The sequence below is a fragment of the Drosophila innubila genome (assembly GCF_004354385.1).
Source record: "Drosophila innubila isolate TH190305 chromosome 2R unlocalized genomic scaffold, UK_Dinn_1.0 1_C_2R, whole genome shotgun sequence".
In the NCBI taxonomy this organism is placed as follows: Eukaryota; Metazoa; Arthropoda; class Insecta; order Diptera; family Drosophilidae; genus Drosophila; species Drosophila innubila.
This window is the reverse complement of record NW_022995374.1, coordinates 9,337,822-9,365,688: the sequence shown is the minus strand read 5'-3', so window position 1 is coordinate 9,365,688 and position 27,867 is coordinate 9,337,822. Positions and strand designations below refer to the sequence as shown.

General features: G+C 36.0%; 3 protein-coding genes and 1 long non-coding RNA gene across 4 annotated transcripts; all 4 read left to right on the top strand.

Annotated features, from left to right (window-relative positions):
* Positions 1–1,338: 1,338 nt before the first annotated feature.
* Positions 1,339–10,001, top strand: LOC117784345 (pro-resilin). The gene is made up of 4 exons (XM_034622055.1): positions 1,339–1,438; positions 9,198–9,314; positions 9,443–9,529; positions 9,600–10,001. Exons 1-4 carry the CDS (start codon positions 1,409–1,411, stop codon positions 9,885–9,887), a joined length of 522 nt encoding a protein of 173 aa, XP_034477946.1. The 5' UTR covers positions 1,339–1,408; the 3' UTR covers positions 9,888–10,001.
* Positions 4,037–4,805, top strand: LOC117784346. The gene is made up of 2 exons (XR_004617416.1): positions 4,037–4,407; positions 4,465–4,805. It is a non-coding gene; the product is annotated as an uncharacterized LOC117784346 (long non-coding RNA).
* A 1,687-nt stretch (positions 10,002–11,688) lies between the features above and the next one.
* On the top strand, positions 11,689–24,137 carry LOC117782837 (voltage-dependent calcium channel subunit alpha-2/delta-3). Its single transcript, XM_034619888.1, has 24 exons — positions 11,689–12,165; positions 12,229–12,310; positions 13,023–13,127; positions 13,193–13,469; positions 14,299–14,693; positions 14,904–15,353; positions 15,418–15,558; positions 15,632–15,715; positions 17,263–17,316; positions 18,763–18,843; positions 18,901–18,975; positions 19,039–19,146; positions 19,288–19,359; positions 19,415–19,617; positions 19,684–19,826; positions 20,043–20,099; positions 20,344–20,400; positions 20,878–20,977; positions 21,511–21,621; positions 21,677–21,795; positions 21,868–22,007; positions 22,080–22,331; positions 22,432–22,536; positions 22,626–24,137. Exons 1-24 carry the CDS (start codon positions 12,053–12,055, stop codon positions 22,716–22,718), a joined length of 3,417 nt encoding a protein of 1,138 aa, XP_034475779.1. The 5' UTR covers positions 11,689–12,052; the 3' UTR covers positions 22,719–24,137.
* A 523-nt stretch (positions 24,138–24,660) lies between these two features.
* LOC117782834 (prosaposin-like) lies at positions 24,661–27,683 on the top strand. The gene is made up of 5 exons (XM_034619883.1): positions 24,661–24,710; positions 25,036–26,292; positions 26,359–26,700; positions 26,783–27,106; positions 27,173–27,683. The coding sequence occupies exons 1-5, from the start codon at positions 24,665–24,667 to the stop codon at positions 27,598–27,600; spliced, it is 2,397 nt and encodes a 798-aa protein (XP_034475774.1). The 5' UTR covers positions 24,661–24,664; the 3' UTR covers positions 27,601–27,683.
* The last annotated feature ends 184 nt before the right edge of the window (positions 27,684–27,867 follow it).

The window sequence follows — 27,867 nt, the reverse complement described above, 5'->3', positions numbered from 1 at the left end:
TTTTGGCATCAACCATAGGACACATGCCAGATGCGGGGAGGAGTACGTGAAAATCTATACGTGCACACGTCCACAGATTGTGCAATTTTCACTCACCAGGTTTTGTCACGTTTCGGTTGAAACTTGTTGGGGCTCTCAATGTTCTCGGGATCTGCAGCTTTCTCAAAGGGCAGGCCGCCCAACACAACAAACAAACTATGACCAAGCGCTCATCTGACATTCACAATGACATTTTCGAGAGGGGGAGGGAAGGAAGAGATGCGGTTGCAGTTGCAAGAGGGCGCTCGAGGGCCAGAATTGAAAGGCAGGCATCATAAAATTTAAATATCAAATTTTGTGCATTTAATGAAGTCATTGCGGGCGTTTTTACAAGTCTCGGCAGCAGATGAAGCCAACGGCAATAGCTAATATCTAAGTAAAAACATTTAACAAAATAATATATATATATATATGTACAAGCAACTTGTTATACATCCGCCAAGCTACAACTCGCTCCAATGATCATCGTGGGCTCATTTATCAACTCGTCATTTGATTATCATCATCATCAGTATCATCATCATCATCATCATCATCATCATCATCAGTATCAACAATTGTTTCTGCTGCTGTTGCTGTTGCTGTTGATGATCTGCAACATTTTTCACGTCAACAGTCATCGCTTTGCTCTCAGTGCTGAGCAGCAAAGAGCTTAATGCTCTCAGTCTCAATTACTGTTGAGTCATTCTTAAAGAGACGGATAGAGAGAGAGAGAGACAAAGAGAGCGAGAGAGAGACAGAGAGATACTTAGGTATTGCTGCCACTAAGAAGATGATCTAGAAGTTCGACTCTATGAACCTGCCTCAATTGTTGTTGTTGTTGGCGTTGTACAGCTCTTTCGTTACTTTTCAATGCAGTTGGCAACGCGATCTCGCTGCTGACGCTCTGCCTCTGCCTCTGCCACTGCCACTGCCGCTGCCGCTGTCGACGAGAGCATCGCTGGCTGCTGCGACTGCGCGTTGATTATAAAAAGCAAGCGCATCTCCATTGTCTAACCTAATTCAAAACGTGTACTTTTGCGCGGTACTTGTGCTCTCTGGCATAATAATAAACAATTGCACATTACAATAGACAGTCAAAACAATTGGTTCAATTGAAAGTGAGAGGCGTTCAGTGCTCTAAAAGGACACTTCAAGTGCGTGTACGTACAAATGTGTGTAATAAAAGTGATTAAGAATAATATATGAATAATTCAGTAAAATTATAATTAACAAGTTTCGTAATTGAAAGTGAATTCAAAAAATATAAGAATAAGAATTATTTTACTAATTATCACAATTTATTTACTATCAATTTAGCGCCAATCTACGAATAAAATAAATTCAAAGTGGAACTAATTCAACGCCATTTAAATAAAAATTCAACAAAATGATGTCGTTCAAATCGTTTGTATTGCTTGTAAGTATTAAGGAAAAGTATAAAAACACTCAATATCATAATAAAATAAAAAAGTATTCTAATAAAGGATATGAACTTAAACCAGAATCATATAAAAGTAAAAAGTTAACTTACAATATTCTGCATGAATAAAAATGGCATAATTCATTTATTGAGTATTATTATCATTTTCAAGTTGATTTATAATAGATGCTGCAACTGGCGAATGTTCGCTCAGATTTTGACCAGAAATCCTAAGCCTACATAAATCAGCAGCAAACAAATCATTTAAGCTTTCTGACCCTCCTCTTGCAAAGGCAAATTACGAGTAAAACAAAAGCCCGCACAAAGGACAACAAGTTAAGCTTGTTATATGTCAAATTTGTTTATAAGGATGCATAGAGCACATGTCCTGGCCATGGCAATTCTGGAGCTGATGGACACGCTCTGTGAACTTTGCTCTATGCTGTCATTTTTCTTCCGGGCAATGGCAGCTTAGCTGAATTTTTAGCAAGCGGTTTTCCTTTTCCAGTTATGCATGTATGTGTAAGTACGAGTATACTCGTATGCGTATGTGTGTGTTTGGGTGAATTGCCGTTTATGACATGTCAGACATTGTAGCTGCTTCAAAACATGAAATAGATTGTATCTGCTTATGGTATACAACGAAAGATTCATAAACATGACGTAGCCTTCGACTGACTGACGTACTTGACTATTTACAGATGATCCAGAATATACCTTATAAGTTCAGATATATTATAGACACCATTTGTCCAAATTTAACATACTCGATATGCTATGTGTACAGGGTATAAAAAGCAAGAGGGTTGACAAACCACTTAACCACCCAACAGCCAAAACTACTCGAGTCTCTGGCAAATACACAATTTGGCAACACTTGGCGTCAATGGTAACAAAAACAATTACATAACTTTCATATCGAAAACCTTCCTGCGTGTTAGTCAGTCAGTCAGTCAGTATGCCTGAAGTTCCAATTCGAACAAATTGCAAATAATCAAAGACACTTAAGAGATGTGTGTAATATATCCAGAAGTGAGTGTGTACGTTGAAAAGGCATACTTAAGTAAACTCCCACCCAAACACACAAGATATGGCCACATCTGGCAACAGCTGCTCTTCAAGTACACCTAAATCAGTAGCAGAAAAAAAACCTAAGTCACTTCACAGTGTATCCAGGAAATAAATAGGATGTAATCATTTTTTTTGGACTAGTTCTCGTTTAGACAAACACAAATTTCCTATTTTATATGCGCGTATGACAGCTGCGACTGATTTTATATGATGTGTGAATGTGTGCAAGTATTTGGTAACGAATATGATACCAGAGTGGGATAGAAGTATTTATTTTTATAGTTTCTTAATTATAAAAGTGTTATTTAAAGTAATAATTCTTGTAATTAGTTTTTTCAGTGTTCAAACAGATTGCACTATAACTTTCACTTATTCCATTTAAAGTCACAGCATAATCCCTTTAAGATTGAAAAGAGAATATACGGTTTGGAGACAGGGAAGTATGTTGCAAATAAAGCAGACTTAACTGCCAGAGGTGCCAGGGGAATAAAAAGGGCGTGCTAAATTGTTGGTGCGACACTCGGATACTATGTATACCGTCGACTGTCTGCTCTGTTTGTGTGTTTTTTAATGTCTGGTCTGCCAAGTAGATAACCAGCAAAGGTGGTGGAGACTGGAGACTGGAGACTGAAGTGGGGGGAGTCTAGGTAGTCGCTTGCCAGACGCGTGTAATTTGCCGCTTGTAACTTTTTGACTTTTTACTGTTCTCTTTTCTGGTTGCCTTTTTTTCAAACCTTGCTCGACACGCCCAAAAGTAGACTATGAGCGGCGATGAGTACTAACCTTTACAGTTGACTTGAACAAAAAGGCATGCAAAAACCAGATCATACAATATGGCAGGTCTCCCGCCGGCAGGCAATCGTTAGACAGGCAGAGAACCAAATGGTTGAATTGCCTGCCGAACATGTTAAACATGTTCATTTTTGTCTATCGTCTGTCGTCTGTCGTCTGTGGTGTATGGGCAACACAATGATGCAGAAAAAGCCACAGCCATAGTTTTGTAATGGAGGGCATACTCGAATTAATATCCCAGCTACCAGTTCAGCTGCTCATTTTCGCACGAGAAGAAAAACGCGAAAATGATGGACGTCAAACGCATCCGCAGCTCGAAGCTCGCAGCTCGGCACGCTTTTGAATTTCAAATGACAGAGATAAAATATGCATCGTTTGATATTTGGCTGATGATTTTGTTGATGGAGCCGCCATCGTTGCCATAAAGCCAATGGCTGCTTGACTGCCGAGAATCTCTGTAATTTTCCAATGCAATGAAAAGCAGCCAGGCGGCAGACACATAGGCCAATGCTGGCTTTGATTACGACTGATTCAGATTCGAATTCTGGCCAGAGTCAACCCACAGGCTGATGACGATTGAAGTGTGAACGATTGCCCAATTGTACGCCTGATGATTGTCAGGTATTTGAATACCCTCACAAACAGGCTGGCTTGATTTTTCAATCAAAGCTGAACACTAACAAAAATCAAGAAAATACTCAAAATTCGTTTTCAATACAAGTTTGATTTTAATTTAGGTAATTAACTAGATTTCGCTATCTGCTTCATTAGTTGCATTCTCATTGCCACCAACAATGTGCTAACAATAATAATAATAACAAAAATGCAGACATGAAAACATTCTGCGGTTTGACGGCAGACATAAGAAAATATGCACAAAAATATTTCGGACGTTCGCGTTGTCTTCTCAAGATACTACGATAGGATAGCAGCTGCAATTGTTTGGCTGGTTTCATTGTCTTTGGCAATGTTTATAATAAAGAAAAAAAAGGAAAAAAAAACAAAAAACAAAAACAATGGTAGTTAATTCTACAAAATGGGCTCTGCGGTATTGGCTTTTTCTACGAGTATGCAGCAGCTTTAGCGAAACCATCTGGGTCTAGGTATGTGCGGTAATTTAATTAAATCGAAACATCAGCTGATTGCAAAACCTAACATAGAAGCTGTCTTGCAACATGTTCCACTACGAACATCACCCAGAACGACAGCGGCAACGGCGGTCGTTGTGGCTAATTTCCTAACGTTCAACGGGGCGTATGCACAATGAGGGCCGCCCCAGTAAGGACCTCCCTCAAAAGGCATTTTTAATTGCATAGTTGGCCGTAAGTGTTGCTTTGTATTTGATTCTGCAGCATCCCTAAGCCTGGCCAACAGCTGTGCGGATAATCTTACTAAGAATATTCAGAAAATGTGAAAAGCATTCAAGTAGAGAAATTCTTCTTAATGGTCTTGTTTCAAATGCAATTGCGCGTAATAATAAACACAGAACTTATAAATTATATTTTTGCATTTACCATTTACAACAATCTTAAATAGTATTGTAGTTGAATATCCTTTGAATCTGTTTTAGAACAGGATACAGGGTGTATCCGAATTAAGCACCCCTTAAAGAGATCTCAGTGCTGTTTGAACAAGTTTTGTTAACCCAATAATTGGCAAATTGCCATCTGCTTGCAACTACTTGAGATATTTGCAACACCTGATGCGAGTATAATATATAATTTGCAAGATATTTTTTTTATTATTCCTCTTACTAGTAATTTGAATGCGCTGCCGCTCATTTTGGACTTTTTTTTCCATTGTTTTTGTTTTGGCAATTTGAAAAAAGGTTAATATCTGTGTAAGATCGCTGGCGGCGTAAATTTTATGAGCGGTTTTATGTCGCGTTTACGGACATGGCTTATGGCCAGTAAATTCAGGTTAAATAGGGTTAATGTGGTGCATAAATTATTAAATAATAAATATACGAGAATTTAAGCTATGATAAAGACACAATACAATAAAGAATAGAAATATAAAGTGGCCAGAGTCCTCGACTAGGGGATACTCTATTTTCAAGACTACTAATAATAATATTTTACTAAAACTTGGAATGTGTAAAAAATTTAATTTTAATGACAGTTTGATTAAACTGTAACAGAAACCAACACGCCATTGTTGATAATATGCTTAACTGAATGAAAACTAAAGACTTTGACAGCAAACTTCAGAGAATAAAAAACAAAATGCTCGACTGGAATATACTCTGTACGCTAGATCAAAATTACGCTCATAGTTTTAAGACTGTAATCAAATACACTACAGATAATATTTAAGATATCCTAAATGTATATAAAATAAAATTTAATAATTATAACTAAAGTAAGTATCTGGACGCTCAACAAAAATGGTAAGAATAACTTCTCCGTCTATCTGTTACAGATGTTACAGATTTGATTACCTTTACAATGAGCACAGGTTACAAAAACAAAACACAATATAAGACAGTCTAAGTCATTTTCCATTGCACATACTCACAAGGAGAGGCCGTTGCGGTTTTTTTTGTTGCCATTCACATGGCCCATTAACTTTTATTTTGGCAAATTTGCATTTCAATGCCCCAAAGTGGGGAAACAAAAACACTGCAGCATGCAACATGCGATGAAAAGGTCAGCAAAATGTTTGTTATTTTATCGAGCGAGCGGCATCGTGTGTTGCAAGTTGCAAGTTGGAAGTTGCAAGTTGCAAGTGTATGACGTAGCGGTTGTACCAATGCTTATACGCTATCTCGCATCAATATAGAGGAGTTTTGCTCTGCGTTTGCACCAAAAACAAAAACATACTTTGGTAACTTGCTTAATTGCTGGGAACGCTGCAAATTCCATAAATATACAACAACGACAACGACAACAACAACAACAACGCATGCATCTACATATTTATAGAAACAACAGATAGACCAAGAGATAGGCCTGGCCTAGAGCTCGTTAAGCGCAACATTGGCAACGTAGGCGTTGCAGAATGTTGTCTTGGGTGCCGCTCAGCAATGAGGCAAGAGCGAGCTAGACACATACTTGCAACTCAGCTCTGGCTTACATTTTAATAATATGTACCTAATAAGAGATCGATGAAAAACTATTGTAAATACAATATACTTAGTTTCATGGAAAATGTCATGAGAAACAATCGCTGTTTAACTACCGGAATTTAACTCACTTAAGTCACCTGGTCAATTAAATTAATTATTTTAAATGCACGTTCTGTACATCCCTCCCGGCTAACGTGGCAAAAGGCACTTTTATAAAGACATTTTATTGCTTAAAATTTAATTGTCAACATAAATCTAGCCAACTCCAACAATTCCGAATCCCGCTGCTTAAACACATTCATACTCGAAGTCCAAGTAGTTAATACTAAGAGTAACCGCGCATAAATCAATTTTCCAGCCAACTTGACATTTAGCTTTAGATGCACTCAATATGCAATTGTCATAAACGTTTGCTTTTTGTCTTTTTTTTCTTATTCATCTAAACGAACATATACGAGTACGAGTATTATAGAGTTTTTGTATCGTGCCTAGAACTCGGTCGTGATCAAAAGTGGATGCAGGCAAGATACTTAGTTCAGATGAGCACTAGCTCAAATGTTTTATGCTTTTTACTTATAAAGATTTCATCCAAAAACCAAACATGGAATTGAATTTGGACTTTGGTATTTATGAATATGTTGTACAACATTTAAATTGTAGCATAACTTTTTCAAAACTGAATTGATTGCAAAACGCATTAATGTTTTCATCTAAGTAATTTTATTTCTTTGGAAAAATTATATATATTTTTGGTAGTTTTAATTTTTCTGTTTTCACTTTTATTCGGAGGTATAAAAAACACAACTAAAATCCATGAAGTGGCAATGCTACCGAATGTGTCTCACCCACTACCCACCTGTAATTATTTTTAACTATTTTCATTGATTGTTTCTCTTATTTTTTTTTGCTGCTCAACCTTCAACTTGACGCGCTGCTGACATGAAACACGAGAGTTGCTGCAATTGTTGTCAGCGTCACGCATTTAAATAATTATGCTTAAGCGCACAATGTAAAATAAGCTAACAAAATTTACTTCCGCTGATTGGGCTGATTAATAATGGAAATGTTTATTACAATACCTGTACCTCTTGATTTTATTAAATTTATTTTTATAATTTACATATTGCTTATAAATATGATTAATAACTCGATACAGACAATAGTTACAAATTATTAAATTTATACTGGTAATAATTTAATTAAAATTATTTATTATTTTGAAATGTTCATGCGTCGATCTGCATGCATAAATATTAAACACAATTATTGAAGATATTTTAAATAAGTATCTCGTACCACAGTGCGAGTCGAGTAACAACTCAATTCTCCCCTTTAACTTATTTCTCTAAAGCCAAACAATAACGGAGTCTACGAGATTTTCCATGCAATTTGTTGTTTTTTGGCATGCAGTTTAAAGCAAGGCTTGATCCATCTGAATATGTATGTATGTACTCGTATATCTCTATCGTTTGTTGCACCATTACCTTTTGGCTGTCGTCGAAGTGCGGTAATTTGTTAGCCGCTCTTTGACAATGCATTTTATTTAATTTACACCCAAATTAATTTATTTTATTTCGTCTTTTTTTTTGTTATTTTATTTAAGCTTAGGCAAAGGCAGACAATTTCTGGTACCGCTTTTCGACTGGCGGTAATTGCGTTAGTTAACATGCCAAATTGCTGCTGACATGCTTATGGTGTTTATCGAGTTTTCGGTTTGTTTTTCCTATTTTCTTGATGTTTGGGCCGCTTGAAGGTTGGGACCACCCTCATGGCTAATGTTCAAGTAATTACAGAAACTCGCACAGTTAAATGACTTAAATTTATAAGTCAAGTAACTCAGTTGTAATCTTGATGAAAATAAAAAAATGCTTTAAATCAATATAAATGTTAAATTTAAGGTCAATATTTATTTATTTTTATTTTATTAAATTGAATTAATCATGCTGAAACGCATAAACATATTTCGCTCTGTAAAATTCGCTGATAGACTCTGTTAAATATTTGCACCTGGCGCCCAAGCTCGAATCTCTCGAGAAGCACGCGTCGCATGCTCAATTAACAAATCAGCAATCAATTTGAGGCGTTTTGTAGCTGACTCTGCCATTGGCAATAGCTAATGATCATTAGCTTCAAATTTATGTATAATACAACATTATTTTCTATATTGCATTAGAATGTTATATGTAAAAACTGTACAGATACAACTTTTCGTTGTTGCAGATGAGAACACTTCCGCAATCCGCAAATTGCATTTATCAAATGCAAATTGAAAACAAACGACAGGCAGCTAATGAGAAGCCTGCTGACAGGTATAAGCTCACATCTGGTCACCGGTTAGCTGACCAACTTAGTCAAGTTGATGGACATTTGACTGAGTTGCATATGTCAATTAGCCATGTTTGGAGCAATCAAAAAACCAACAAAAAAAAAAATAACGATGACACTTTCAGTTAGTTGCCGCTATAAATATTAAGTCCGTAAGTCCGCCTTAATTGTCAGCTAACCTCCGCCATTTCTTGCCCTTTAGTCCAAGTGGCTTTCAGTTTTGGGGCCCATTCCAAATACGAGTAAATTGCAGCAAGTCATCGTCAACTTTATTTTTGTACACCTGCCCCAGAGCAACGGCTGCTGTTGTTGCCGCCGCTTCTGCTGAATGTCAGTTGCGATCTTATCTCAGCTTCTATTTCTATTTGCGACCGTTCACTTTAGTTTTTTTTCTTGAATTAATTTAACCTTTTTTAGCGCGTCTATTTTAAAAGTTAGAAATGCCAAGTTTTGTTTGTTTTTGCTTGTACTAAATATTTGTGGTATCTTGATATATTGCAGAGTTTATCACTTGCTGCCATCACCGCATATGTGTACGCCCAGGTTGCGCCGGGCTCAAATGCGTATTTACCGCCCACCAAGAATGGATATGATTATCCGGAACCTAATAAACCATTCGTAAGTAACTAGTCCCACTTCAATCTTTAAAAAGAAAAAAAGAATAATGATAACAATCAGATTGAATCGATATTAGTATAATAAATTAGGTATATATTCTACACATTATGGTTTTTTTATTCTTACAGCAACCCGGCCCACCAGGTAGAACCCCCGGAAATGGTCCTCGCCCCCCACCATCTCCTCCACGCAACATTCCCGGCCAACCTGGTGATGTAAGTACTTGCCAGAGACACCATTAAGATCGATCCCAGTCTCAGCTTACCTTTTATTTGTATCCAACAGGATCACGTACATGTGCCCGGCATGCCGTTCGACTTTGAGTACGCTGTTCAGGACCCAGAGACGGCCAACGACTATGCACACAAGGCGTCCAGTGATGGCGATGTGGTAACCGGCGAGTATCGTGTACAGCTTCCCGACGGACGCACTCAGGTTGTACGCTACACGGCCGACTGGAAGACTGGCTACCATGCGGACGTCAGCTACGAGGGCGAGGCTCAGTTCCCACAAGGACCCGCTGCTGGAGGTCGCGGTGGTGGCGGCGGTGGTTCAGCTGGCTACAAGTACTAAAGATAAATACTCGCATCGCGTTTTGAGTATGTGTGATGTCATTTTTTGTTGTGAATTCCATTTAAAATGTCTAAAATTAATGGTATACCAGTAAAAATTATTGATAAATTTGTACTTTTCAATTACTCTTTGATGTAAAGTCCCTAATTAGTGGTACGCAGCGATTGTTTTACAGGATATCGATGTATCGACCATCCACGTATTTTTGATACGATGAATCGATGCTTCTGTTGCTTCCGATATTTGCTATAAAAAGCATAATCGTTTTTTAAATTTTTGATGCTTTAATAATTTATCTGAATATGGTTATTATATAAAAATGGAGAAAAGAAAAAAGCAGATTTAGCAAATATTTATGAACAGCCGATAGGTTTGACATCGATGACGATTTAGAAAGCTAAAGAGCTTCGGCATCGATGTTTCCACTTTAATTTACATTCCTGCTATTTTATGGAGCCAAAAAGCTCAGTCAGGTTCGAGCACATGAACCATTTTGAAAAGCTAAAATGTGCGTCAAGTTAATTTCAAAGTCACCTTTCTAATGAGACCATTTAAAAAAAAGTTATCAGAACGTTTTTAAAATATTTTGGAAAGAACGCAGCTACCTCAGTGAAAAGCTCATACAAAATGACTGCCAAAATATATGCCTTGTTCTCAAACCTTAATATCTTTTCTCAAGAAGAACGGCTAACAAATTATAGCTACAAGTTTGGAGAAGCTTTTTCAATTTAATTTAAAGAAAGTTATCAGACAGTTTTATAGAAAATAAATAAAGTGTAAATTAACCCCAAAAAGCTCATGAGCAAGTCTTATTAACGTGAGCTGAGCTACTACGCAACAGAAAGCTGGCTGATATGGCGCGGATAATATGCGTATGTCTATAGCAGAAGGCTGACTGCTAAATAATTTCGTTGCTAACTTTTTACTTTTTTTTAATTTGTAAGTCATGGCCCCAGATGCACGTTATGTGGGAAGATAGGCACCAATTTTACTAACATTTTGCTGTAATTTTCATCAATTTCTATTAGACAGTTTTTGAGAAATATGCATTTTTGTATATTTTCCATTTAAGCTGAAATCACATACATTAAACAACGTGGCAGCATTGTGTATGTACATATGTTAATAAAGGCTGCCTGATTGATGCACATTGTCATGGTATTTTCACTTTTTATGAATGAAAATTACCAAATATCCACAAAATTTTTACATCAATGTTATTAATAATACAATATATTTATGTTAAGCAGGCATTTTCTAAGTAAATAGCATAATGTGTTTTGGCGCGTTGCAGCCATATGTTGATGTGGGCTGCCAACCTGATGACTTTCGCAAATAAGCTTTGATATAAAACTAGGTGGCAGCCCACATTAACATATGGCGGCAATGCTTCAAAATACATTATGCTATGAACCAAGTTCCTATTTTCGCTGCGGGCGAACCGTTGCTAACTTGACGCACATAAAGCTAAATTTAGAGCTTATAGTCGCTAGAGTTGCAGCCCTTGTAAGGCAATCGCCTGTCAAATGCTCCCTGTAGAACAACAGCTGACGCTCAGCTGTAAGCAGCCGTCACATCTGGAAAACGTCAACAAGGGCAATGCGCAGCTGCCAGAGCAGGTAAACAAACACTTGTGGAGCTTTCTCGGATGTAAACAAAGCAACTGCGCGGGCGTCTCATATGTCAACGCAGGCGCAGAACAATGCGAGAACAGTGCAGTGTACGTCAAATGCGTGTGCATAGTAGTTGTCTCGATTGCTCGCATAAGGAGCAGGCGGTGAAATCATCGCTGACACAGAAACGTCAGTGAAACTTGATGCCAGCCATCAGCCAAAAACAGTATACAGAGAAAAGTTTTTCCAGGCCTCCAGAATTTTCACACAAAACGAAACGTGCAACGGTACCGACACTCAAAAGAAACGCATTTAAAACTTGAAAAATTTCGAAAAATTCGTAGAAAATGTTCGGAGTCTAAGAAAACTGTAAAAAATTGGTGTAAAAGTGCGAAATGATTGTGTGTTTGGCGTGAACGACAGGCAAAAGTCGTAGCCTAATAAGGTAACGATATGTCCAAGTGTGTGATTGTGCAGAAAATTGGTCTACAATTAAATTAGGCCGGATCATATTTATGTCGTGGTCCAGATCAACGCTGGCAGTACAGCATTATGGCCAGACCAGTTTGGGCCTGGAGGCGTCTCTGCCTGAGTCTTCTATTTGTGTTCATCTACTGTGCGCCTGGCGTCAATCTACTGCCTGGCGGATATATCAACTACAATCTGTGAGTGCCACACTCAGGATGTAACGAATCATTAATTTTGATCTTTTCCCAACCAAATCACAGCGTGCACTCATGGGCGGACAAGCTGGGCTTGGAGCTCTTTACACTGGGCGATTTTATCACCAGGCGCAAGGAGGTGCAAGAAGTAAGTTACCTTATTGATTTTTCCCACTACCCTCTCTATGCTTCTTGTTGACGTTTCGCGACGTCGACGTCGACGTCAGCGTTGACGCCGACTGCGATAGCGTTAGGAGCAGCAGCCGTCGTTGTATTTGGGTTAAAAACTGACTGAGTAGCCAATTTTATATGTATATAGAAGAATGTTTGAAGCACCCGGCTTTGCTCACAACATCTCCATTCACTCAGACCCCTGCTGGTCAATCGTGTCATTGTCTCTTTTATGAGGTCAGTAGCTGCTGCTGCGTTGGATTTTTAATGAAATTACAAGTCAGACGCCAAGATAATTGAGACATAAATATGTATTGAGACATGTATGTAAGAAATAATCTTATTTCATCTTCGGGTCTATTATGAGTCTCTTTCTTCTTCAGCTAGTATTAGTCATCAGAGTAAAAGCAGATGTTTTAAAGCTTGCATTTAATTTAATTATAGACTCGACTAAAAATATTTAAATCTATAATCCTTAGGAACTTAAAAACAAAATACAAAATTATAAAACCTAATACTCTTGCAGAAGTCATAATTTTTATGATTTTATTAGGGACTTAAACAAATATCGGTTCTTCTACGTTTTGAAACGAGTATTTCGGTAATAGGTTTTTTTGGCCTTGTTTTTTCGATTCCGGTATTTTATTTGTAAAGTGTAAGCGGATAATAATAATAATAAATATTTACAGAGCTTTAAAGAAGCCAAAGTGGTGACGCGACAAGGTGGGACACTTGTCGAAATTATGGCCAAGGAAGTAGAAATGATGATGGACCTCAAAGTGAGCGCCGTGCGTGTAAGTAAAACTTCAAACCCTCCAATTACATTTCCATATTTATCAATTGCTTATCTTTTACACAGCGAATTATGGATACCGCCGAGAACACAGCTCTGACACATCAAAATGATATGGCTGATAAGATGTTTTCATACTACAATGCCAAAGAGATGGCGGAACCGGGTGAACCGACACCACCACCTCCCACAACACCACCGGATATGGATGATCAGATTGGCGAGCCCCTCATTTATGTTCCGCCCAAGGTGTTGGTTCTGGAACCTAGACCAGAATTTCATAATGCGTCGGTCAACTTCAGCGTCAGTTCAGTTCACGTGCCAGTGAATGTGTATGATCGAGGTTTGAAAAATGATTTCAATACAACAACTACTTATCATTCTCTTTCTCTCTATATCTCTGTATACTGTAACTGTTTCTCTCTTTGTTAAGCACACTACGAATCTGTGACTTCTATGTAAAAGCTTCAATACACGAGCACACACAGCGTTATCAGAATATGTCTCTGTCTAGCTTAGTAGTCTTAATAATCTGCATCGATCATTGCATATTAATTAGTTACCGAGTTACAGTTACTTGTCATATTACAATTGTTAACGTTTGTCGTGTGTTGAGCCTTCATTTTAATTTTGCAATTTTCAACCGCTTGCTACAACCGCATACATATTCCATTAAGCAACGCAACGCAGTATTCAGCGAACAAAATCTTTATTTAATAGTCGAAAATCCTTAAGTGCAATCTATGAAAATCTATAAATTTTACTTGGCCACATCGTAGTTACTGCGTTGCCAATTATTACTGGAAATGTATGCATAGCCCTGTGAATGATTTTTTCAAAACACGGAATGCTTTGCCAAAAACCGTACAACACCCAACTAAGCCACGTTAACACTTGATCAACACGCCCACCACATTGCCTAAGAAGCACACACACTCTTACACAAAAATTGCACTGCCTTGTGCTCTGTTTGAAACGCCTCACAAAATATCAAAAACCTTTCTCAGTGACACTTAAGTCTAGGTCTTAATTTGCATCCCCCAAAAAGAGAGAGAGAAAACTAATGAGATAAAAATTTTCCCGTTTCTTTGACATATTGACCAATGACAACAACACTGATTTGCTGACAATACACGACGAAATATAAACATGAACAACACAAAAATACACAGCATCGGATGTTATAAAGGCGATTCAATGGTCGGAGAATTTGGATCAAATATTTCGTGATAATTACAAAAACGATCCAAGTTTATCGTGGCAATTTTTTGGCAGTTCGACAGGCTTTATGCGTCAATTCCCTGCATCGAAATGGAAGAAGGACGTGCCGGTTGATCTATATGATTGCCGTTTACGCTCTTGGTACATGGAGGCAGCGACAAGCCCAAAGGATATTGTTATCCTAATGGATACATCTGGTTCTATGTTGGGACAGAGGCTAGATATCGCAAAGCATGTTGTCAATACCATACTCGATACGTTAGGTACAAATGACTTTGTGAACATCTTAACCTTTGATAAGGAAGTCAAGCCGATTGTCGGATGTTTCGAGGACACACTGATTCAAGTATATACCATATTATTTGATTATCATTTCAATTAAATACATCAATTAAAATTATTCTAATTTTTCCCCCTCAAAAAAAAACAAAACAAAACAAAAATAATTTATATATAAAACAAATGCGGAAAAACACACACAAAATCCCCCAAAATCGAAAAAAAAAAAAAAACAAATTGGAAAACAATTCGTTACGCAACTTCGAAATTCATCCAGGCAAATCTGGGCAACATACGTGAACTGAAAGAAGGGATTGAATCGATTAAACCCACATCGATTGCCAATTATACCGCCGCACTCACAAGAGCTTTCGAAATGCTGGAAGAGACGAAGATTAGTTCGCGCGGAGCGCAATGCAATCAGGCTATTATGATAATCGGTGATGGGGCACCTGAAACTAATCAAGAGGTCTTCCAGTTATACAATTGGCGTGATCCGCCCTATAGGCCGGTGCGTGTGTTCACCTATTTGATTGGCAAAGAGGTGGCGAATTGGGATGATATACGGTGGATGGCATGCGAGAATCAGGGCTATTATGTGCATCTTAGTGATACAGCTGAGGTACGCGAAATGGTATTAAATTATATACCGGTAATGGCTAGACCACTGGTATTGGGTAGGCATCATCATCCGGTCATATGGACACAGGTTTATGCAGACCTTGAGGTGGGTAATTCTCTAGGATCACCATAACCATAACAAATGTCTACAATCGTATAATGCCATCTAGGAAACAAAACTCTCCGATCATTTGTGGGACATCAAACAATGCGAGGAACAGAAGGCTGATGTCCTTGAATTCAGACGAGTTCATTTCGACATGTTGCAAGCTAGCGAAATGCATAAACGCGAATATCGACGTATGAAGGAGGTCAGTTGAAATTTTTTAATAACATACATATTTTTTTTAAAAGTTATTGTATATGATTTGTTTTTCTTTATAGACCTGGAATCAACCAGTAGACTCGAATGTCTATCAATTTATGACTACAGTATCTATGCCAATTTACGATCGACGCGAAAATGCGGTAAGTCAGTTCCATAGAAACATACGTGCCCGGGCACGAGACATTTTCAAAATCAAATATCAAAAGTTAGCACTGCCAAATTCCTAGCGAAAATCTTATAATCGACATTCTGACGTCGCACCGCAGACAACGTTGCGTTCATTATGCTCCCTCACCATCAAAACTATCAATAACAAATATATATTTATCAAAACTAAAAAAAAAAAAAAAATTACAGTACCCAGACAAACAAATTGCAATCTAAATAAATACTCACTATGTAATACAACTATATTAATATTTTATGCGTTATATATATATAACACACAACAACAACAACTACTACTATCAAAACTATACACAACTATACCACAGAATATCACCGAAGAAGTTTTAATAAATGAAGCACTCTGGGAATTGCAAACACGTGAGGTACAAACTATAATGCCAAATTCTAACAAAGCTACAAAATTCAAATGAAAATTTGAGTAAAAGTATTTAATGCTCTTAAGCAAAAGTTTTATATACGCCAATAAATCGCATATATCGTATTGAATTCAATATCTTATCTTAAATATACTTATATGTATATCAATTTATATATATATATTTGTATAAGACTAAAGTAAACAATTTGTTATACTTTGCGCTACATTACATGCATACCTATTCCATATTTAACCGATATACTTATGTAACCAACTATACCTACTCGTATATAACTCTAGCTAACATGGTCTAGGACCATGCTATTTTATTAGCTACTTTTTTTGACATTATAGTTGACCACGTACTCGTACTAGGTACAATCAACAATATATATAAAATAAATAAAATGCCAAAAGAAAAACATATAAAAATTCAATAATTCAATTCGATTTGTAAAGTATTATATACTACATAATAATTATATATAGCATACATATATAATTTTCTTACTATATTCGTATACGTACCATTTAATATAGATATGCCTAGTTACTTACCGTAAAAGTATATAGAAAATTTTATCTAGCATTTTGTGTAGATCAATTAAACATTTGTTGTTTTACGTAAGAAACATAAAAACATAGCAAAAAATAATTATTGAGCTAATACGCGTTATGTGAAGCATACACTCGTATTAATGTACAATTGATTAAATACCCAATAGAAATCTCCTATTTAATGTTAGGGTACCGTACTCGTTAATGTTTAGAAAGTATTCGTACAATGAATTAAAAAATTGAAATCTTAAGCTAGTGCTGAGGCCATATAGAGCACATGAAACAACAACAAGGACAACACAACAAATATATGAACCTAAATACACAATTTACACGTATACTTGAAACCGCAACAAGTACACTGAATTAGGAACCGATGATTAAGTTTTTATACCCTTCATAAGATCTGCCCAATGGACGGTAATTATCTTTAAGGCAGGCACCTTAGTTTCAGCTTAGTTTAATGTACACATTATGCCCCATGCCAAACTTGCTTGCTACTACGCCCCTAGGTGTGGAACACCTAAGTTGCTTAAGATTTTAGACATTTATTTATTAAAAAATACCACTACAAATTCACAGCTCATTAATCTAACGACCGATATAAATCCGGCTGCGAAAATAAACCTTCAAGTTGTGAGTAAATTGATTATAAATCTAAGCAACAACAACTGCAACCAAAAAAAACAAAAAAAAAAAAAAACGAAATTATAATCTAATTACATTTAACAAACAATTTAAAATTCAAACTTTTATTTGTTTCGATCAACGTCTGTGCCGCATGTAAAAATTTGTTCAAAAAAAAAAAAAAAAGAAAATAATAATATTGACTTGTTTCGCTTTCAAGTTAAGCACCTCCTGACGTTTTTCATTTTCTCACTTCATTCACACCCACTTCAATTATAATTGTACTTATTTATTATCGCTGCACTTAGGTTTTTTGGTTTCACTTCTTTTTGAGCCACTGTCCGACAACTGCTTGATATTCTTCAATATGTACATTTAATCCTGCGATGTAGCTTCTTCCAATCGCTACTAATGGGCACCCAATGTATGATTTTCTTAGGTAACTGCAAATACCCTACTAGCTATACTTACAATTCACATACTCGTATCTGCAACTGGTAACACTCACTCCCTCTTAAATGATTAATTAAATTATTGTACCAAATAAAAACAAATTGCCTTTCATCAATATTTCTCAGCTAGTTTTCACTGCGTTCTCGTTATGCTCACAAACCACACACACCCTACACTTAACAGTCACTGTGTGAAGGGTATAAAAACTGTGCTAAAAGATACAACACCAACTACTTAAGTACAAAATACACATATACGATACAAACCAGTCAAACCCCAAAACTGTACTTTCAAAGTGCGCTGATCAATAATTTTTTATTCAATCTTATTTGGCTATTTCAGCTACCTCCACACTCTGTAATTAGCTTTTTTACCTTTTAAGTTAATTTCTTGAATTATAACAAAATTGTAAATGTAACTTTTACCTAAATTTGTAAATTTGCCTATTTTTGCTTATTTTTGATTTGTTCCCTTTGTTAACACTGCGCTACTCCGGTAACACAGTCACTTTACGCTCTCATACGCTCTTAGTACTACTCTGCTAGCCATTTAATTAGCCTAAAACTGTCGAAATGAAAAACCAAAAAGCATAAAACTAATTTAAAAAAAATTATATTTGCTAAAATTATTTAATAAAATGCAATTGAAATCAGCTCTTTTTACTGTATTTGTAAGTTCTTGCGTAGTAAAAACAAATGCTTCTCATACTCGTTTTTGCATTTATACATTTTCTGGTTTTTTTTATTCAATTTCTTTTATTGCCATTAAGTGTAAACCAAATGAATATATTGTTTTGTACTAGCAATGCCATGTCAACTTAAAAATAAATTCATTTTCAGTATTCAGTAACATGCCAACAAATAAATTTATCTGTACTCGTACTTGTATTTGTATTTGTGCTAAAAACTAAAATACATATCAATTCAAACTTGTGTATTGTTCTGATCACTCCCATCAAATTCAACTTGTTAAATCTATCTTAAAATCTTTGCTTGTGAACAGACAAAAATTGCCAATATACTGGGCGTGGCTGGCACCGATGTACCCATAAATGAAATTAAAAAATTGCTATCGCCGTTTATGGTAAGTTGTAAAATAATACTTCTGAAATTGTCCATATATAATTTAATGCTTTCACAGCTTGGCGTAAACGGCTATGCGTTTATAGTAACCAACAATGGTTATGTACTATTCCATCCAGATTTTCGTCCAATTGTATGTATTTTCGTGTAAGATATATCATTCTGTATATTAAAAATGTTATTTCCCATTGCACAGTTCCAAGGATATATATTAAAACCAGCTTACAATAGCGTTGACATGGTTGAAGTGGAGCTACTAGATGACGATCGAATCGCCAGAAGCTTTAATCCAGTACTATTGACGGTAGGCTTTGTTAAATAATCATATTATTTATAGTTGTGGTTTTTTTTTAACTTCTTGGAACCTTAAGCAAACCAAATCCCATCTCAAAATCATATTATTTATTTTATTACACAATACGTGAAATTACTGACTCGTTACTAGATACGTGATTCTATAATCAATCAGTCGACTGGCAGCAAATGGATGCTGGTTAAAAATCATTTCGATGAAATGGTAAGTCATATATAATGTATAAACCTTTTGTATGCTAATTTCTAACTATCTTTAGAAACGTGTGGCTCGCGTTAAGCGCCAGTACTTCTGGACTGCTATTAAGAATACCCCATTCACACTAGTTATTACATACCCAGAGCGGTATGGAGTTAGTCGAATGGAACCACGCACCGAACAGGACATACATCGCACATATATTACGGGCAAAAATATACGCAGCTTCTTTGATGGCAAACGCTGGAAAATCCATCCAGATTGGTAGGTTTTGAAATTAATTATACAATTAAAATCGATTTTAAATAACGTTTTTTATACGTTTTTCAGGCTATTTTGCAAGCAAACCAATAAGACATTCAGAACTCCAGAAACTGAACTTTTATATTTTGTAGACCGAATGTCTGAGCCTGGTTGGCATTGGCCATCGAGTCGAAGCGCGATGCCCCCGGAACATGCGGCGGCCATTTTTTGTAAGTAGCCCCAAATCTAGTTTGGCGAACTGCAAAAGATTTTTGTTTTGAATATGCTTTAATGAGCAATTGCCGCCCTTTGCCGATTTTCAACTAAGTTATGCATATTGTGTTTGATGTTCTGTTTATGCTCGATAAAAAATACTTAAATTGTTAAAGCAAAGAAACTGCAAAAGAAACTTTCGTAACGATTTCAATAACCATGCAAATTCACAGCTAACAACGCATCAACTGGCCGTCATTCATCAATTAATGAAAAAGAAAGATATCATTGTGAGTAACGAAAAAAAAAAACAAAAGCCAAGTCAAGTTGTAACATCCAACCTTTGCACACAAGTCCTAAGTGCACATATATATCAGTAGCACCTCTAAAAAAATATTTCAGTCATGCACTTTGCACTTGCACCCACATTTTTGTTGTAAAAATGCTTTGAAGAGCAATTAATATTTATATAAATAGAAATGTATAAAGAAAATGATAAAAACTGCAAAAGAAACTTTATTTGCAAATTCACAGCTATCAACGCATCAACTGGCCGTCATTCATCAATCAATGAAAAAGAAAGATACTATTGTGAGTAACGAAAAAACAAAAAGTCAAGTCAAGTCGTAACATCCAAACTTCCCACACAAGTACTAAGTGCACATATATCAGTAGCACCACTAAATATATATATATGAGTCCTGCACTTTTCACTTGCACCCACATTCCGTTTATAAGAAGATGAGTTGGGCATAACAGATTGAATTTGACAAAACAATATTATCTTAAAAGTATTAATTTTACTTTATTGACAAACTTTACGATGTGTGTGTTTTTTCGAGTGTGTTGCCAACAGTTAGCTGCCGAATTTGCACAAAATATTAGAAAAACAAATGAATTGCATGAGAAAATAAAGAATTTTAATTTTATTTAATTCAAGCTTGGTGCAACCGAAAGAAAAAATGTTTAAGTTAGTAAATCTGAAAATCTGCTTATTTGTGCTATTTTCGTTATAAAACAATTTAATTTATAAGCCAACTCTAATGCGCAACTTCTTTGAAATTACAGGTGATCGTCAGTTAATGCAATCACTTGTTTTTGATGCCCGAGTCACCAAATGGTTCTCGAATAACATCAGCTTCAATGCCAGAGACAAAGATGATAACAGGTAAGTCTGAACTGTAACCTGAATGTACGGTATTTACTCGTATAATCCGAGACGCAGGGCTAGACTTGACATAAAGCACAGTCAACGTCATGCCGGCGTATACTTAACTCAAATCTCAAACAGAGGCAGCACATATTAACAATTATAATTTGTGTGTACGCCTTTCTTTTTCTCACTTTTATTTGCATATTCTTATTATTCCGATTTTTCGTGTATTGTTGTTGTTGTTTGTCTATTTCATAATAACTTTATGCACCCACAAATGAATACTGAATACTGCAATCTTGAACTCTTAAACCACATAACATAATGCCTTTCATATTGTCTAAATCAAAATACAATACAATATACCCTATCTAGCGTTAGCGCATCAAGCCCAATAGCCGTATTAATGGGTTTGCTGCCAAGGTAAACAGAAAACTCGTCAAATCTACTTTCTTTTATTCACTTAACGTTCATATATACTTCCATGTATATGTTTTTCCCATAGATATCGTAATATATGCTAATATTCGAAATTTCTGTTCCAACAGACATGAATTTAAACAGCGATTTGGCATCACTGTCGCCTTTCTGGCCACACACAGTGGTTTGACCCGCTGGCATGAGTTCCACACGAATATGGCGGAACAACCGGGAGTGGGGTAAGCTACAATTTAGCAATCATTGTTCTCAGTATTACAACACTTGCGATTTCAGTGAGAGCTTCGGTCAGAATAATAAGCGTGCCATTGACGAGATTTGGTATAAACGTGCCGTGGATCAATATTTTGTTCATAAGGAAAGCTTTGTCTACTCTGTGCCCTTCGATGCCGGCGGTGAGTTAAGATTGCTTAACAAATATTCATTAAATATACTGATTTATTCTATATATATATATATTTATGCAGAGGGCGGCCAGGAGATTATTGTGACTGCCAGTAATGCCATATTTCATAACGAGAGCTCCAAATCAGCACCAGCTGCCGTTGTTGGATTCCAGTTTCAGCACTCGGCCCTCTACAAACTGTTTCACAATATTACGGGCAATGTACATGCATTTACCTAATCTGTTCACAATAATTTAAATTACTTTGCTAATTTTGTTATTAAATCGTAATAGGCTTGTGCTGTGGATGACAAGGACTGCTATATTTTGGATAATAATGGATTTGTGATCATATCGACACGAGTACACGAAACCGGCCGATTTTTTGGTGAAATCAATGGTGCGATTATGATGCGCTTGGTGGAGGAGGAGGTGTACAAACGTGTCATTGTTTATGACTATCAGGCGGTATGCTTTGAACCGAAAACCGATGTGAATGCCTCCAATATAAGTACAGCTGGTTGTGATCATATCGCACTCAAACACGTAAATGACTTTAAGAACCACCGGCACATCTGCGAATTATGACGTCTGCGCGACACGCATGAGGCGTTGATCAGGCCATGCATAATCGATGTATGTCATGTCACTTGAATACCATCTGGCGGTCAATGAGACTTTCTCCTGCTTTAAGCATGCTCGGGAATTTAATCGAGTGCGCCCTCAGAGCTGTATCAGTCGCCATGCAAACGTGAGTCATTCTTATACTCTCTCATGCTCTACTACAACTCTTCTACTAACTTCTCAATATATCTCTTCATCTATTTTTCTCTCGTATAGGAGAGCCACATCAAGTTGTGCGGAAAGGGTTGCACGATCTATGCGAATCTCATGCTCTTGCTGCTCAGCCATGTGTTGAGTCGCTTGCTTTAACGGCGGTCCCATTATCTTTAGCTAATTTTAGGCAATATAAATATATATTGATACTGTTTTTGTATTATATGGTAGTTGAAAAAGGAGAACGATTTTTTACTATACTCATTAACGCTTAAGCGCTGTTCATTTTTTTCCACAATTTGTTCAAAATTAGCGATAAGATGAAGCATGTACTTATGTAACTACCAAATAATTTGTTTCAAGGCGTGTGTTGTGTTTTATGTTAACTATATAATGTAACAGTGTGTGTGTTGCCTATGATGACCCAGGTATTGCGCTTTATACTTAGTAGAAATTTAAATACATAAAGTTAAATATCTACAAGTATATATGTAAATTTATTATTATGCTAATAACCTACAAATCCAACAACGGCCTTAATCAACTCATTAAAAAAATTGTAAATGCCGAACGCTGTTAAATAGGCAATAACTGCACACACTGTTCATACCAACTACTGCCCATGTTAAGTGTGTGTATGAGTGTGAGAGTGTCTGTGTGCATGAGTGTTGTTGTGTGTGTGTGTGTTGTAACCTAATTTAAGATTGCCACATTTGTATGTAACACTTAGCTAATTATTATGTTAAAGAAACACCTATCGGTAAAGCGAACCATAATGAACCATTTAATACACATACATTAAGTGTACTCAAACCAGGTATATTGAATATGTATGTTTAAGTAGCTTTTGTATATTTGCTTAGCTTAGCCAACTAAAGATACAACTAATATACATAATTTAATAAAAAAAAAACTAAAAAAATAAACTAAAAGGCGCTTCAAGAGTTCTGCTTGAAAAGGCATCAAAAAAAAAAATACTTTTATAAACATTCGTTATAACTAGCGTTAATGCCTAAAACCATTTATATCATGAGCAAAATCCTAAAGATACCAAAATTTATTGTTTATATAAGGCATATATACAAAAATAATTATAATAATAATACTAATTGAAATCTAGCATAACCCACAAGTACCTATTATAAAACTTTTTATTAAATACTTCTAACTATCTTGATACGAGCTACGAGCCAAAGAACTGAGCAGAAGCAGCAGCATCTAGAAAATTTAGATTATATATAAAAAAAAAATTAAATAATTTAATTAACTAGTTGAAATTTACCGAATAATAAGCAATATTCATAAAAATCAATTTTTAAAGCATTAAGACAAACTCAAATACCAGCTTTACACTTATTAATACACACCCAGAACGGTTTTGCTCCCGATTTGAATATAAAGCTTTAGATCGCAAAATTAAAGTCTCTTATTTTTTTATAGGATTGGAGTACCTACCTTACCTACATTGTTCAATGACTCATCAATTTGTTATTTAATATTTACTCTAAGCATAATTTCTTTATTATTTGTCTGTATACAAGAAACTCAATAAAATTGTCCCATTTCGTATTTTAATTAAGTTGTATCTATTTAACATAATATTAGTTGTAAGCCAAAAATGGGGTATGTACGAGATTCACGCCATATTTTCTCAATTTCGCAATGATAATTAATAGCAACTGGTTCTGTACCATGTTGTAAAAAGTTGGAGTATTTAAGACTTGCTTTCGTCCTTTTCGTTGTAAAGTTAAGAACCTTTACAGGCATCTGAAAGTCCGATATTTAACAATTTTCAGTTAATAATAAAACTTGACTTTAAAACAATTATTAATATGTTTACTAATATTCATTTTATATTTTCAAATAAGGGTACTTATATATGTACTTATCTAGAAACAATTAGTTGAAAATAGTTGTCAGATTAAAAGTTAAATTTAAATAGCTTATAACAAACTATAAAATTCTTAACCACAATCCCGTATTAATGGTAAAATATATTAACACTATCACGGCCTGTTCAATCACGATGGCCAGTATTTAAGGTCCGCAAAAACATTATTTAGTCTCAGTCTGTTTTCAAATCTCAAGGAAATATTAACAAAATGGGGATCGCATTCCCCTTACTCTTTGTGGCAGTGTTTATTTGCTGTAAGTAAGCGGCCTTAAAAAAGTTACAATTACAATGTTCGGTCGAGCCATTAACTGTTATCGGGCAGGTTTTTCGAAATTTTCCTGATTTTTAATGTCCAAAAAATATATAAACATATTTCTTACATTAAAAAACAAAGTCTTTAATTTGACTTTTTTTTGATTATTTTATATATCAGAGATTGGCACTCTCAAATAATGATATATAATGAAATATCAACTCAGAAAATACTTTACAAATAAATTTTAGGTTTAAAAAATCATATAAAAAAAAGTCTAAATAGATGAATTGTACTCAAATTTTTTATTACGTTGGAAATACTAGGCCATGCTATTTACCCAGCTTATTCTGGAGTTCCTAACGATGTGAAGAAAAATGTCGAATCAATTGTCGTTCAGCCTGATCAGTTGTCCTGCAGCACTTGTAACTTGCTTTCGCTGATAATGAAGGAGAAGTTCGAGTCAGTCAAACGGGAGGATATGGTTGAACGAATGCTCCATACGTGTTATAGTCTTGAGGTCTTGTCAGAGACTTGCGTCAATATAGTGTCCAACTACTTTGATGACATGTACGATCTTTTGAAGGAGCAACTCCAGTCGAATGACATCTGCGCTGCTTCTGGCATCTGTGCGGAGGATAACTTGGCGACAGAGCCGGAGGAGCTGAAATCTCAAAGAAAACATGATGAATTTCACTATGCTGAGTGCAAACAGATTGCGAAACATCTGCATGAGACTCTTATAAGAAACGCCACAGAAGCCCAGTTCAAGAAAATGTTGATGGGTGTTTGCACATTGACTAGTAACTTTAAATCTGAATGCCTCAAAGTTGTGGATCAATATTCGCATGTGATTTATGGTATGCTGAAGAACGACTTGAATGCTGACAGTGTTTGCTTGCTCATCGGAGTGTGCCATAAGAAAAGAGAACTAGATGTGGATTTCACAAATAATGGTAATGAACTACAGACTTTAGTGACCGACGAGGATCCACAGATGCCGCAATGTTTACTGTGTAAGACCGCATTTAGAATTGCAAAAAAAATAATATCAAAGCACGCAAGCAACGATCAGGTAAAAGATGCTATGAATCGTGCCTGCAACAAGTTGGGAAAAGTTTCGAAAAAGTGTCACGACTTTGTGAACAAGCACGGCAATGGGATTATTCGATTTGTGAGAAATCCTAGAGTAATATGTTCAATGCTAGGCATGTGTTTTCCCATTGGCCAAGAGACAAAAGAATACGAAATAGCTGACTCAAAAAGCCAAGTCTTACCTAATAATATCAAATATAACGAGGATGTACAGTTGATAGCGGATGCACTGACAAAGGATTCAGAAAACTGTTTTCTCTGCAAAAAAGTTATAAAGACCTTGCAGAACTTGGTTAAGCACCATCATGATATCAATAATGCTTTGAAAAACGTATGTCATATGCTAAAGGAACAGAGCCAAAAGGATAAATGTCGGAATATGGTAGAGAAACACTCAGATCTGATAGTCGATTTGGTATCAAAGAATGTAGCCCATCAGCAAATTTGCAGAACCCTAAGCATGTGTCTATTGTTCGAAGAAGAAAATGGTAAGCAGCCAACTATATAGACTATAGACTTAATCTCATCACTTCTCTATGTTTTTTCAATTCAAGATGTTGAGTTGGAAGAGCTAGTGCCTAAATTAAACAACGAACAATTTGAGCTGGAGACGCCTCAGCCTGTTATTCAAGAGTACACAAAAGGCGTACCCAAGTGTAGCATTTGCAAAGTAGCGATGAAGGCTTTGAAAGCGATGATACACCATGGAGGCAAAGATGAAATTAAAAGGGCTCTGAGCCACGTTTGTCATAAGGTAGGAAAGCTGCATCATGTTTGCGAGAAAATGGTAAGTAAACATTCGGATCAGATTGTCGATCTCATCACAAAGAATACACCCCCTAAAATGATATGCAAGATGATCGGTATGTGCCACCAGTCTGCTTCACAAGAAGAATGTAAGTTTTATTTAGCACATACATATAGTATATGTTATTTAAGATTTTTTTTTAAAAGTTTCCATTTCCATTTCGTCAGCAGCTGAAATCGATGAGACACTGTGGGAGGAACAGAATAATCAGATATCAGATATTGATGTGGAGATTACAGCCTCGCCCAAATGCTTCCTATGCAAGAAGGTTATTAAGGCTTTGCAACATATGGTACAGCATCATGGAGATAAGGGTAGTATAGAAAGGGCTATGCAAAAAGTCTGTTCCAAGTTGGGAAAATTGTCAAAAAGGTGTGATCGAATGGTTCAGAGGTACGGGAATAAGATCATTGATCTGATGGTGAAACATGTAGCAGTCCAGCGCATTTGCAATATGATTGGCGTGTGTAAAAAATCCATTTCTATAGAGGACTGTAAGTTTTAAGTACATAAAACCACAAGTAATTTAATAATAATTAAGAGTATTTTCTATTTGTAAGTTGAAGTCAATGAGACCGTGCCCTTGAAAGTATACGTCAGCGACAAAGTTGTAGTGAGCACGCAATCGAATAATCAACATGATGGACTTACTGACCCTAAAGAAGGGCCCATCTGCATAATCTGTGAGCTGCTGATAGCCAGGCTTAAGGCAACAGTGGATACCGAAGCCAAACGGGATAAAGTCTTGCACAGCATCCTCTACACCTGCTCAAACCTGCCTAAATTTATTCGCGAGCCATGTCACTTCATTGTCCATGGCTATGGTGAAGTCGTCTTAAATTTGATAATGATGGTAAAGCCACATGAGATGTGCCACATTCTGCAGACAATTAATAATCAGACTACCAGCGATGGTCCTATATTCTTACAGGACTTTGAAAAAGAGTTAGATGCATTTCTAAATACGAATTGTGCTCTTTTTACTTAATAAACTTTTATTCCATTCTTAGCTTATTAAATTAGCCTCATATCACTTTATTCTAAATGATGTATTTATATGGCATATTTATTTTGTTGCTCTTATAAAACTTTTTTAATAAATATGATTTAACTTTTAAACTAAAATAGCTTTGTTACTTATTTATTATTAATATTTGTATAAGAGCTACAATGGAAAGATATTTTTAAATGATTAATAACAATCTATAAATGTTTAACCACAATCCCCTATGAATGGTGAAATACATGCACCCGG